This window comes from Frankliniella occidentalis, unplaced genomic scaffold (assembly GCF_000697945.3).
Source record: "Frankliniella occidentalis isolate FOCC.00 unplaced genomic scaffold, Focc_3.1 Scaffold356, whole genome shotgun sequence".
Classification (NCBI taxonomy): Eukaryota; Metazoa; Arthropoda; class Insecta; order Thysanoptera; family Thripidae; genus Frankliniella; species Frankliniella occidentalis.
This window is the reverse complement of record NW_026267479.1, coordinates 108290-120563: the sequence shown is the minus strand read 5'-3', so window position 1 is coordinate 120563 and position 12274 is coordinate 108290. Positions and strand designations below refer to the sequence as shown.

The 12274-nt window shown below is 44.9% G+C and overlaps 1 protein-coding gene and 1 long non-coding RNA gene across 2 annotated transcripts in view; one reads left to right on the top strand and one right to left on the bottom strand.

Moving 5' to 3' along the window:
• Positions 1-3768: 3768 nt before the first annotated feature.
• Positions 3769-5329, top strand: LOC127751131 (uncharacterized). Its single transcript, XR_008011988.1, has 2 exons — positions 3769-3854; positions 3934-5329. It is a non-coding gene; the product is annotated as an uncharacterized LOC127751131 (long non-coding RNA).
• A 3661-nt stretch (positions 5330-8990) lies between these two features.
• Positions 8991-12274, bottom strand: part of LOC113214256 (uncharacterized) — an 11130-nt gene continuing 7846 nt past the window's right edge. The window contains exon 2 of the mRNA XM_026433565.2: positions 8991-9996. Within this exon, the coding sequence (XP_026289350.1) occupies positions 9226-9996 (771 nt within the window). The 3' untranslated portion in view covers positions 8991-9225. The remainder of the gene's footprint in view (positions 9997-12274) is intronic.

The window sequence follows — 12274 nt, the reverse complement described above, 5'->3', positions numbered from 1 at the left end:
TAACTGCCAACTTTAGGTGTGTGAGCAGGGTCTGTACGCGCCTCGTTTACGTGCACTTGAGAAACGTGAAAAACACGAAAAATTGATGTAGATTTTTACCCGGGTAGCCCAGAAATCCTGGTCAAAATAAGGCCCCATCACGGAATTCAATTGTAGAAAGATGAATTTTGGTACAATAAAGTGGCATGCCCTGATAAACCTTAATTTTACTCCCCAACTGGGAAAGGTGTGCAACCCGAGTTATTAAACAACAAGCAGGCCCGCCCTTCCGCCAAACGGCTTCGCTGCGCCGGCAACTCCGTTCGGCAGGGGCCGTGCCTGCTTGGCCTGCTGGCGGCGACGCTCGGGCCTGCGGCCCGACCGAGAGGTGTGGAACTAGACACAATATGTGTACATCGGGAAAAACAATCAGAAACAATCATGAAACAATCAGACAGAATCTCAAACCTTCACACACAATCAGTGTGGATACAGAGTTCACGAAACGCAAGCGTGATTTTCACGCAAGGCGTGATTTTTCACGCAAGGAGTGATTTTTCACGCTTCGGATCACGGCCTTGGCACTGCGAGGTCGGTCAAGAATTGGAACTAGATGTCGTCCAGGTCGAGCAGTGCGCCCACATACGCAGAACCACGCACACACGCACGCACCTCCTTTTCCATGGACCCCTATCCCTTCTCCCGAGACAGGCATAACCTGCACCCTGCCGAGGTAGGCAGGCAACCCTATTTTTCGAGGCGCAAAGTTGGGTTGCCTACCTGCCAGGCGCTCGCCTCGGGGCGAGCCGAGGTGACAGGACGCAGGCGTCCTTGCCCACTGGCTGTCAAGGAAGGCTCCTTTTGCTCCTTTAGCATCCACAGTATTGTGTTATTATTACACCCCTAAGTATATAAGACTGTGTACAGTCTTGCCTGAACCATGTGTCTTTTGTTTCATGCTTCGCAGAGCAAGAGTTTGATTTGGATTCACTGTTTGAGCTGAACGACGGGAGCCTCTCAAAATATGTTCCCAAGGATGGGCCTCGACTCAAATTATTGGGGAAAATTCGTGCACTAAAGGAGTCTCTTCAGGTAGGTTTGGTTGTAAGCTTTGTCTTCCGGGTGTCCCGGCTCTTACATGCCAGTACGTTGGGTTGCCTACACTTTTACCTTCCTACAAAGAAACTGGTATTGTAACATACAAAGAAAAGGGATTTCTTGTAAGTTACAAGGCAGTACCCGGAAGTACCTCGTATTACAAAGAACTATCCTCGTATAATAGAAATCTACAGCCTTGTATCAGAACGGTGCCTGAAAATATTGTACTTACAACGTTTTCCTATATGACACAATAAATTTCATTTTTGTATAGTACTTATATTATTTTTTAGTTTAATACTTAAAAAGGCACTTAACTGTGTATAATACTAAAATAAAGCCTGCAGGCTGCACTGGATCGACATTTTACCCCCATGTTTACGCCATTAACGGATCTGAATCCGGATTAGCCGGACCTGAACCGTGCCAGCCGGACGTCAATGGCGTCCTGCACCAGGGTCAGAGTTCCGACAGGCACAGTACGTGCTGTAGGCTTACGCGAGGACTCGACCAGCCGACGGCCCATGTCCGCGACGATATCGGTCCTTCGGTGAAGGGAGGCCGAAGCGTCAGCGATAGCGAAAGGAGAGGGACGACGACGAAAGATCTGTAGAACAGACCCCGTCGACGTCCTACCAAGAGGGGGAGGGGGTAGAGCCACCGCATCTGCCGCCGCCGCCGAGGACGACGACGACGACCATATCGGTCCTCGAGAGCGGACTGATGCTCCGTCACTGCTCCTGCCCCTCTTCCCGAGGACGCCGCCGATGGCTGTGGGCAAAAGACGTCGTCGCCCCCCCCCCCCCCCCTTCCTCCCTCTGCACAACAAGGCGTATTGATGCGGTCCCGGTGCTGAGCCACCTGAGGCCAAGTGTAAGGCTGGACACGGGAATGAATGCCCTCCCCTCTCCCCCTACAAGTGCCACTCTGGTCCAGGACGCCGCCGATGTCCCGGTCATGGTGCCCGCGCAGTGGGTCGCCGTGGTCCTCGAGCGCAGTACAGAAGCCACGATCTAGACGGACAAGCACGTGCGCGACCTGGTCCAATCGGCGGTGTCAGGGTTGTAGGGGTTGTGCTGCTCGTGAGGAGGATAGGGCTATCGAGTGCTGTCGAGCCGAAGCACCGCCTCGGCAAGGAGGAGTGGTTCATAAGACGCGGACCGTCTCAGCCACCCGATATTGAGACTGCTGCGGAGGGAAGGCCAAAACGCGCCAAGCTTCCCACTCGCCCCGCAAGAGCATGCCACCTGTGCTCCCCTCTCCCCGCAACCATCGCAACCAACCGCCGGCCGTGCCCGCACCGCCCGCACCCCTCGCCTCCGTGAAAACAGAAACAGAAAACAAAAGCAGTCGTCTCGTCATGGCGTCGCCAGCTAGCGTTTACCATTCGACTTGAAATACATTTTCGGTGTGGAGCACTTCGATGGCAGTTGGAGCTGTTGGGATAATCATCTCCCATAAGTTTTTCTTCATTATCCGTGGAATATTGCATCGTCTTTCAGTAGCCAACGGTTTTGGGCAGCTGTTACCATATCAGCCGTTGAGGTTAGGGAGGTACTTCTCCCATGAAAACTAACATCACTTAGAGCCTCTTGTACTGTTGCACAAGTAAGTTTTTACCAACAGGATAAGGTAACTGGTGTATATATAGACTGCTACCTCTTGGAAAACTGCACTTATCATTTAAATTGTGTCTGGCCTTTGCGCACCTCAGACCCACATAGACTTTTAAGATCCTAGATTTTCACTCCACCCTATTCTGCAATACAAAAACCTATGACTGAAGCAATTTGTGAGATGTCATATGGAGTTCCACTAGAGCAAATAGTTATACGTTCAATATTAACAGTTAATCGCTGCTCGCTCACATCCAAATAATAAATTACTATATAATATAAGCCGTGCCATAATAAATTCTTTTTATATTACAAAAGATTTATTTAAAACACTTTTACTATGTAGCATACAAAGGAAATGTCTTACGAAGAAATCGCTTAATATTTTACAAAGTGGCTCCTTCGTATTTGTTGCGCAAAATGTTTGGTATGTTACCAGTCTCAACCATTGTAATACTACAAACATTTTTCTTTGTAGGAAGTTAAGAGTGTATTGCACTGGCAGCAGGGGCTGCAGGCGCGGGGCGGGTGGCGGAGGGGTGGGGGGAGCTGCCACTCCTCCGTCACCCGCCCCGCGCCTGCAGCCCCTGCTGCCAGTGCAGTATAGGCAACCCAACGTACTGCCATGTAAGAGCCGGGACACCCGGTACTCTGTACTCACTCTCTTAGACTTGTCAGTAACATTTTTATTTCTGTTTTAGGCGCCATCCCTTCAAGTTCTCGTTGTGGAAAGTGAGGCTGCATTCACAGCTGACCACAGTGTAGTTAATGATACGCCACCTTCTCCACTTATTGCTCCGGGCTGCTCGTCGTCACCAGAACTTGCTGAGATCCCAGAACCACCAGCCAAGAGTCGTTACGAAGATTTAGTGTTAAAAGAAACTCTAGTTGCAAGTGCCTTGGAAGCTCTGGTTAGTACTATTAAGTATACTTTTATTTGTTGAGAAGACCACTTTGAAGTGTAATGCCGAATACTGCATGTTGATTCTCAGCTGAGTGCACTGCAGTGCATCTCTCTCAAACTGTTGATTTGTTGTCTTTTTCAAATATTTTTTTCTCGTTTGTTGGACTCTAGCCAGTGCGCATCGTTGTGTGTCGGATACTTAGTGTTTGCTGCCTTCTACTGTGATCATGTGTGTGCATCTGTGTTCTGCCCGAAAGGTGTGTGTTAAGTGGTGTGAAAAGGAAGGTTGGTGTGTGATTTATATCAAGTGGTTTGGCTAACCGCGTTTTATCACAGGGCTGTTTGTACGGGACCCAGAGTCTCGCCATGAGTTGCTAGGCGCCCCCCTTCTTCGCCCTGCGGCCATGAGGGCACAACTTCCGGAAGACCACCACCACCACCGCCTCCACACCATGGGGTCCTTTTCCTACACCCCGTGGACTTTGCCACCCACTGTGACCGACTTTTGAGAGTGACGTCAGCCATTTTCGTCACCATGTGAAGATGTGTGTGTGACGGCCGGGGGAGGCGCCCCCTGCGCCGTATCTGTTGTGTGTTTTCGTCGCCAAAAATGTTGTTTGGCGGCGCAACTATGGTGAGTTATTGTCGTCACCACTGTAAAGAAATCCATGGGCCCTTGGTATCTGTATATATATAATTTTAGTGTTGAGCTCAACAAAGGTTTATTCTATTTATTAAATTAGTTGTACAGTATTATTTGTACTTTTAGTGTGTGAGCGGTTGTTTAAGTTTTCCGCTATATTATTTAACTCTAGTTTGCTAAATACCGGCCGGTTCTCAAATCTCCTTTTTTATGGTACCGTACACTGTGTAACATTGTTATATGTTTGTGTTACCGAGAGTTTTTATATCCTCTGGGTTTTTTTCGACGATTCTGTCGTATTCTTCTTTGGAGCCATGAGTGCTCGCTTTACATGCCCCCCCCCCCTATTGATGGGTTAATTCGGGCTAATAACAGTTGTATTACTGTTCTTATTTTGCCATGGCACTATTTAAGTTTGAGTAAATTTGCATACTCGATTTTGAGTTTCTTGCTGCAGCTGCTTTAATTACTCTGGTCCCCGTTTATGGGTTAGGCCCTTTCATTTCCTCCACATACGTTTTGTCCGGAACACTGTTTATGTGTATGTTCCTGTGTGGGGATATTTTTACCATGTGCCATGATATCACTGTGCCCTCTTAGGTTTCGTACCGTTCTGATCTGTGATCTGTCAGTGTTGAGATGAGATTTGTTGCACTGTTATGGTTTTGTGTCACACTGTTGCTATTGTGTTTATGTTGCACTGTTGTGTTCTTGGGTTACAATTGGTATGCAGTGATGATGCATTGTTGTGTTGTTTGGAACGTTTGGTGCTGTGTTACGTGAAGAGTTACACTGTTTGTTTGATTGTGTTATACCTTTAAAATGTAGTGTTGTGCTGTCGTGTTTCATGTAGCAGTTCTAATCTCTGGCATCAAGTTATGTTTGTCTGTGATGAAATAATCCTTTTGTTTGTTCCTTTTGAGAAAATACATTTAAATGTCAGTTCTGAGAATGTTTATTATGTCTATATATTTTAATCTATTATCGTGGGTTCGCGCCCCACTGTATTGTGTTAATCTATGCAATATATATTTATAACTGCTACTTTTGCCCAAATAGTTTATCAATAAACTTGTTATATTATAACTTTACTTAAATTTTACCCATTCAAAACAAATCTATTGGTTATCAACGGCGGCGGGTTTTTCAATAATCTTATTTATTGCTTTACAATCTAACTTATATGCTCCTTCAATTCTCTTGCATTTACCCGCCTGGCGCCCTTAAATAAAGCCGTTTTTAACTTTTAGATTTGCCACACTCCTTGCCTTTGTACAAGCACTATCTTTTCAATTCACCTACACTTGTAATGCGGCCAGGACAACCCGGCGTCCGAGAAGAGCACCTTTGTGAACCACCTGCGCATCCGTCCACCCTGAGCTAGCCCGTGACAATACTTTGTTGTTGTTTTTCTAGCTTAACACTTGATCAGCTGAAAGTGGTCGCTGAAAATCTTGCCAAGTTGTTGCCAGGTGAGCAACCCTGTATATATTACTTAGGAACAGACTCCACGAGGAGACTGGTGACGGGCAAGCTTGTGGACAAGTACAGCAACTTGAAGTCGAAACTAAAGGATCCTAACAATAAGAGACAAAGATCATCTGCATCCACCAGTTCTGCTGCTGATGTACCTGGAACTGTTACGAGTTTTTAATCAACTTTGTTTCAATTCCTTTTCAAAAGTAGGATTAATTGCTTTCTTTTTTAAAGTTCTGTTACGAATTCTTATTGTGACTTTTTACTCATTTATCCTACTCTAGCATACACACTTGAAGAAAGGCAACAGAGTCTGGCTTGGCTAAGGTTTAATCGGACACCCTGGCCTGAAGTTCAACGACACTGGGAAGTGGTTCACCAGGATCGTTTGAAACTCCTACATCGACGTCCAGTTTCTAAGAAAGACAACAAAATTGCCAAGTCTCGTGCCAAGTATTACGAAGAGTTTCCAGTCCTGTCTGATAAAGCAGGCTGGCAGTTGGAATGTTTTTTGTTGTATTATCTTTCATGACGAATTTATGTAGTGTAAATCAATTCATATTCTTACAACTGTATTTTTATAATTATAGTTAATAGCAGATTTTGAGAAAATCTCCCCTGATAAAACAGGTCGACTGTTTGCCACATGGCCTGGTATTCAGCAGTCCTCGTTGTCAACTGCAATTGAATGTGTCTAAGACCGTTTTTCAAATAGTGTAGAATAGTGCGAATTTCTCAGTTTCAAAATTCTTCACGTGCTACTGAAAGTAAGTTTATCATATTTAAAAAAAATAAAAAAAATTCAACACTTATTTTACATTCTACTGAAACTTTTTTTTTTAGGTGCAGAGATACTTCTTCACCTCATGCTCTTACCACCCACATTCAAAACAAACACACTAGTGTTCAATATCCAGTTGATCCATCAAAGCCAAATGGCCCAAAGAAAACCTGGAAGCCAACTTTGGCAGAATCTAGAGATGGGTTGATACTGCATGTTAAGGTAATCATTTCTGCGCTTCAAATCCTGTGTCCAATAACACATTTGTATTTATCTGCATTTGTATATTTTCTAAATTTGTATTTTGTTCGCTGTTTTTCTGCAGGATGCCAATGATGTAAAACACCAATTGGAAGAAAGGCAAAAAAATGCAGGTGATTTGATTGAAGTGCCAGCACCTTGTTGTTATCTGTGGACCATCACTCCTCCAGTTTACACACTGCCAAGTTTCCATGAACGCAACCCTTTACTATTGCCTGGTCCTCTGCAAGCTGTTGACTTGGCTTTCAAGTCCTTCCAAGTTCTGAATGTGTGGTACATAAGGAAATCCATCGTAAACCCGGCTTTACTAAGCGATCAGTCTTCCCTTCATAAACTTACTTACGAATCCAAAAATTATTTATATTATGAATGAGACGTATTACAAATAAGAGGATTCGTAATACGAACAAATCGTGGTCATACCGTGACAGCACAGAATTCTTCATAACATGAACATGAGACTTGTAATACGAACAGTGGCGTTCATATTATGAACACTATTTGTTCGTTAGACTTTCAGAGTGTGTATCTTCCGGTAGACAAATTTTTATTTTGTGCAACTGTAGATACAAAATTGACACTACTGAAACTTAATAATATTATGTTGCAAGATGCGCTCATAGTGGCATCTAGTAATACACTGTGAAAAAATCATCTGATACTACTGGACTGGCAACGGACGGACATTCCGCTATAGCATACTTTAGAATAGAGATATGGAAGAACCGTTTGAGTTCGACCATGTAACTGAATTTAGGGTACGGACGTGTCCGGAAAATAATTGCCGCTTATATCCGTTAAATACGTGATACGGTTGCTCGCTCCGCACCCCAAAAATTAGGTACGGAACAACCCGCAACAACCGTTTTGCTTCGACCGTACAATTAAGTTTAGGGTACGGACGAACGAGTCCGGAAAATAATTGCCATAGTCGTCCGTTGATTTTCCGTTTGTTTTCTTCACAGTGTGGATATAAATAGTGCATTCCCTGGAAAAACTAACGTGACATTTAGTCGTTTTAGTAAACCTCCCCAGGTTTGCGGTTTAAACTCCAAATCTTCCAGGCTGCACACTTACTGAAATATGTACTTTTCCGTACATGTCGTGTGGAGTGATTCGTACGAACGGATTTGTGCACAAAGGCCAGCCAAACTGTGTACATATTAATGCAAATTGTTCATTTTTTGTCTAGAGATGTGCGAAATGTTCGGAATCGAATCGAATCGAATCAGCTCTGATTCGATTCGATTCGCTCTCGGGAAATTTGCTGAAAACCCAAACCATTCGAAAATTTCGAATCGAGGGTGTTCGCCTTCGAATCATTTGCCCCTTTTATCGACTCCCCGTTTAAATGGCGCGCTCGTTACCTAAACCTACAAGCAAATTCTGTAATCATTTCCTTGTGATTTTAGAGAATTCTTTTAAAAAATATGGATTTCTTCCACTTATATTTTTGTTGCATTGCAGTTAAGCCACACACTTCCCATTTAGATTTTCTAATAACGTGAAAATTTCTTGAAATTTTCAGCAAAAGTTCGGATTCGATTCGAAAAACTGGGTGAAAAATTCGATTCGATTCGATCCGAGAAAAAAGATGCGGATTCGATTCGATTCGGGGATTTTTTTCAATGATTCGATTCGAGGGGGTAAACCCTGATTAGCACATCTCTATTTTTGTCATACATTTTATCAGCTTTGGTGTCAGGTTGACACCTAGAGACTCTGCTAGAGCATTAGACTCAGCACCAAAACGGGTTTTGACCACACCTGAAAAACGTTAGATAGTACTTTTCATTCAAATTTACCCAAACTTTAAGGTGTATGGCCCGAATTTCTTTCTCCGTGAGCAGTATAAATTGTTCTGATATACAGGGTGGTCCACAGACCCCTTCCTTTAGTTTGCTTATACTGTACCGGATGTAGGCGTGCGGCCGGGTTGCATACTCACACGGGGCCCTCATGCGATACGGCGAGGTACGGTAAGCAAGCCCGCCCGCGCGCCTGAATGCGGCACAGTATAAGCAAAATAAAGGCAGGGGCCTGTGGGCCCTGCCCTGTATGCACACTACACTGTTTAAAAGAGTCAGAATTTCACGAAGATTTGCCGTGAAAAACGTTTCCTGTGGTGTATTTGCGAGGAAGAAATCACTTGCGCACAGTGTACCGTAAAACACGCACATACAGAATCTTTGTAAATGTGCTTCTTCCTCCTATATTTAGACAACACGAGCATTTGATGTAAAAGATTAAAAAATTATTTATTTAATGTAGAAAAGAATGGATACACGTTTACGTGTAAGCACTTCGGCAAAAATATGAACTATGCATATACAAAATTATTATTAACCATTACGAGTGAAATTTAAAATGAACTTAGGGTGACCTCTAATGATAGGGTTAAAGTAAGTATCACATATTTAGAGTAAAACAGTTCTTAATAAGTTACCGAACCGGGCTTCCTGCAGGTTCACCATGTGATGTGCTGTTTAGACATCATGACTGGAGTCAGACTTATATCGCCCCGTGCACTTTGACGATACTTTTTCTTATAGCTAACTACCAAGTCGGTGCAATCATCCATGGCTTGGGCCGGAATCTTCGCGTCGACCGTCACCTTCATGAGTCGCTTCGTCAACACAGCCCTGAGTGCGACATCGCCCACTGCGACCAACGACACTTCCTGAAGCTCCTCCTGCTCCAGCAGTACCTGGCTGATCTTCTCGTCGCAGGTGCTGCTGAACGACCTGCAGCACTCGACGGACAGGCAGCGGAGACGCGGCGCGGCGCGGCTCAGGGCGACCAAGACTTTGCCACAGTCGGTGCCCGTGTACCGATACACAGACAACTGCAGGTCCCGCAGAGCCGCCAGGTCAGCGCCAGCTAGGTCTCTCTCCACTGCCATAAAGTCGTTCTTTGGGTTCGACGAGCGGATGTGCAAGCTGAGCTCGCGAAGCGCACGCGGCCCGTGCAACGCGTCCACGCCTTTCGCGTTCATCGACAGAGTTGCGAGCGCCTCGCACTGGGCCAGGGCGCGCACCGGGCGTTCTGACGTCAGCCGCATCCTCTCCGGCAGCTGCAGGTGCCTCAGGGACGACGAGCAGGCCGTGAGCAGGTCCGCGAGCAGGGCTTCGTTTGGCTGGTCGCGAAGTTCGCGGCTGGAATTCATGGTCCATCGCAGCGTCCGGAGCACGGGGGCGACGGCGTCCTGCAGCTGCGTGGTGTAGGAGATATTGCCCACCTAAGTGAGGGAAGAACAGGTCGATTAGAGACGAGTGGGAGGGGGGGGGGGGGGGTGAACATGAGGTTAGCGTTTCTCCCCTTTTTGTTTTATTTTCATGCTTATAGAAGATGATACATTTTAAGGGGGGCAATATGAGTTCACTTTAAATCAGTGTGATTCTGACTGCACGTTCTCTGTGATACAAAAATATTGCACGATGTTGTGATAGTCATCGCAAAAAAAGTACAACATTAAATTTCTTGCTTATATTTGTGATGACCATCACTTATTTGAGCAGTACTTCGAGGTATCATGGTTTTGTATGTGTATCACTCTTTTGCGATAAATTCTGAACCATCTCATTATTTTGCAATAAGTATCAAACCAAAGTTGTAATAAAAATTCATCACCCCCCCAGGAGTGATAAATCACGGGAATTACACAGGATATTTTATCATACGGAGTGTGAAAAGTATCACACTTCAGATTGCAGTGTTGAGAGGGCCTAAGATGACCCAAATTTTGTCTGTGCCTGAGCCTTTGTTGGTTTGTTGGGGGTCAATAGGGGCATATCCTAGTGGAAAGTATTTCTTTTTAAAAGAGTTTAAGCAGAGGGGTTATCACTTTCACCCCTCGATTTCCCCAGGGAGCATTTGGCCTGCAACAATAAATAGAAAACGCATTCCGGTACACAGTGCGCACACTTTTTTTTCCTGCTCCATTGCTAAAATTGCAAGTTTCTTTCTTTTGACACTTGGAGGCACGATGTGAACTCCAATCATGCTACTTGAACCAGTAATTCTAATTTTTGCATTTTCATAGGGACATTCCATTTATTTTATTTTCATTTTCAACAGTGTTACATTTTTAAAAGTAGTGTCTAGGTTTGGTCTTACATGGCTTGTTCTAGTTCACATCGTTCCCCCAAGTGTTCACTGAAAATCACTTTATGTAACATAATACAAAGCTATTTGTTATGTTCGTGTGCGTCTGCAACATCGGTTATACAATTTTTTTCACGTAACAGTTTTATAGAAATTACTTGCAGTAACAGGTGTTACACAAATACTTTGTATAACAAAATTATTTTTGTTGATTGTAACTATAGAGCCATGCGTCCCGAGCATAATTGGCAGTGTAACAGCGGTTACACTTTTTAGTTTATGCAACATTTGTTACGTATACCACTTTGTGTAACAACGGTAACGTAAACTTGTGAATGTAACAACTGTTATACACGCACACGTACGTGTTGATACATAGAGTAACTTTCAGTGTTACAAGAGAGAAACTTATGCATGAGCTTGAATATTCTGGTCTGCAGAGGGTGAGCCTTAATTTTGTTCACCATCTTGACTACGATGGCAAGGACTGCTTGGAACGAGGAATCTTCGGCAAACCCAAATGCGAGACGTGTAGTGTCGAATCAACGAAATGGTTCTCTGGGTGCGTGAAGAACGTTGCAAAGAACTAAAGATTTCAGAGGGGAGTTGGATGGGTAGGAGTTTCAAATTGCTTTGCCCGAAAACTTACAACATATTCAGGAGGGTCTTTAAAGAACAATTGTGCAACATTTCAACTTTCTAGCTTTAGCAAAGTTTTGCTAAAAATCGACCGTTTGCCGACTGCTCGGCCAGGCTGTTGGGCCAGGCCCATAGCGCCCTGTCTGCCTCCGCCAACCATACGCGGGAGTGAGCTGGGCTGCCTACCCAGCACGGCGGCACGCCGCCCCGCAGAAGGCCACAGAAGAGACATTCACGGTAGAAACAATGTCCGTTTTTAGTCCGCTCTTCTGCTTTGTAAAAGGTATATAAGCGTGCCATCGCCCCTGTGTCTGTCCGTCTGTCCATCCGTCCGTTTCCCAAGAAGGACGTGAGCTAGAGTGCTAGAAGTCTGAAATTTTCAAGGTATCATTGTTGTTACTTCTGGACAACGAAACGGTTGGTGCAAATCCTGACAACCACCCCTGAGTGGGTTTGACGCGGTAGGAAGGAGTAAGGAAAGGTGGGGTACATTGGGACGGATTTTTTCTTTTTGCTGTAGGTCGGAGAGAGATCTGTAGAGAGACCTCCCCGAAATGTGTCACCTGTCCCAATGTTCCCGGGCACGGGGCACATTGGGACACCATAAGAATACATAAGATGGGGCACATTGGGACAGTTGACGCGCTTTCCTGTGAAATATCAGCATACAAACCGCCTTGCGGTCTGGAAGCCTAAATAGGCCAGTTATCTACAAGATGAGACAGTTTTTGGATTTTTTTGAGGCGGTACACTGAGCACCCCGGGATAAAATG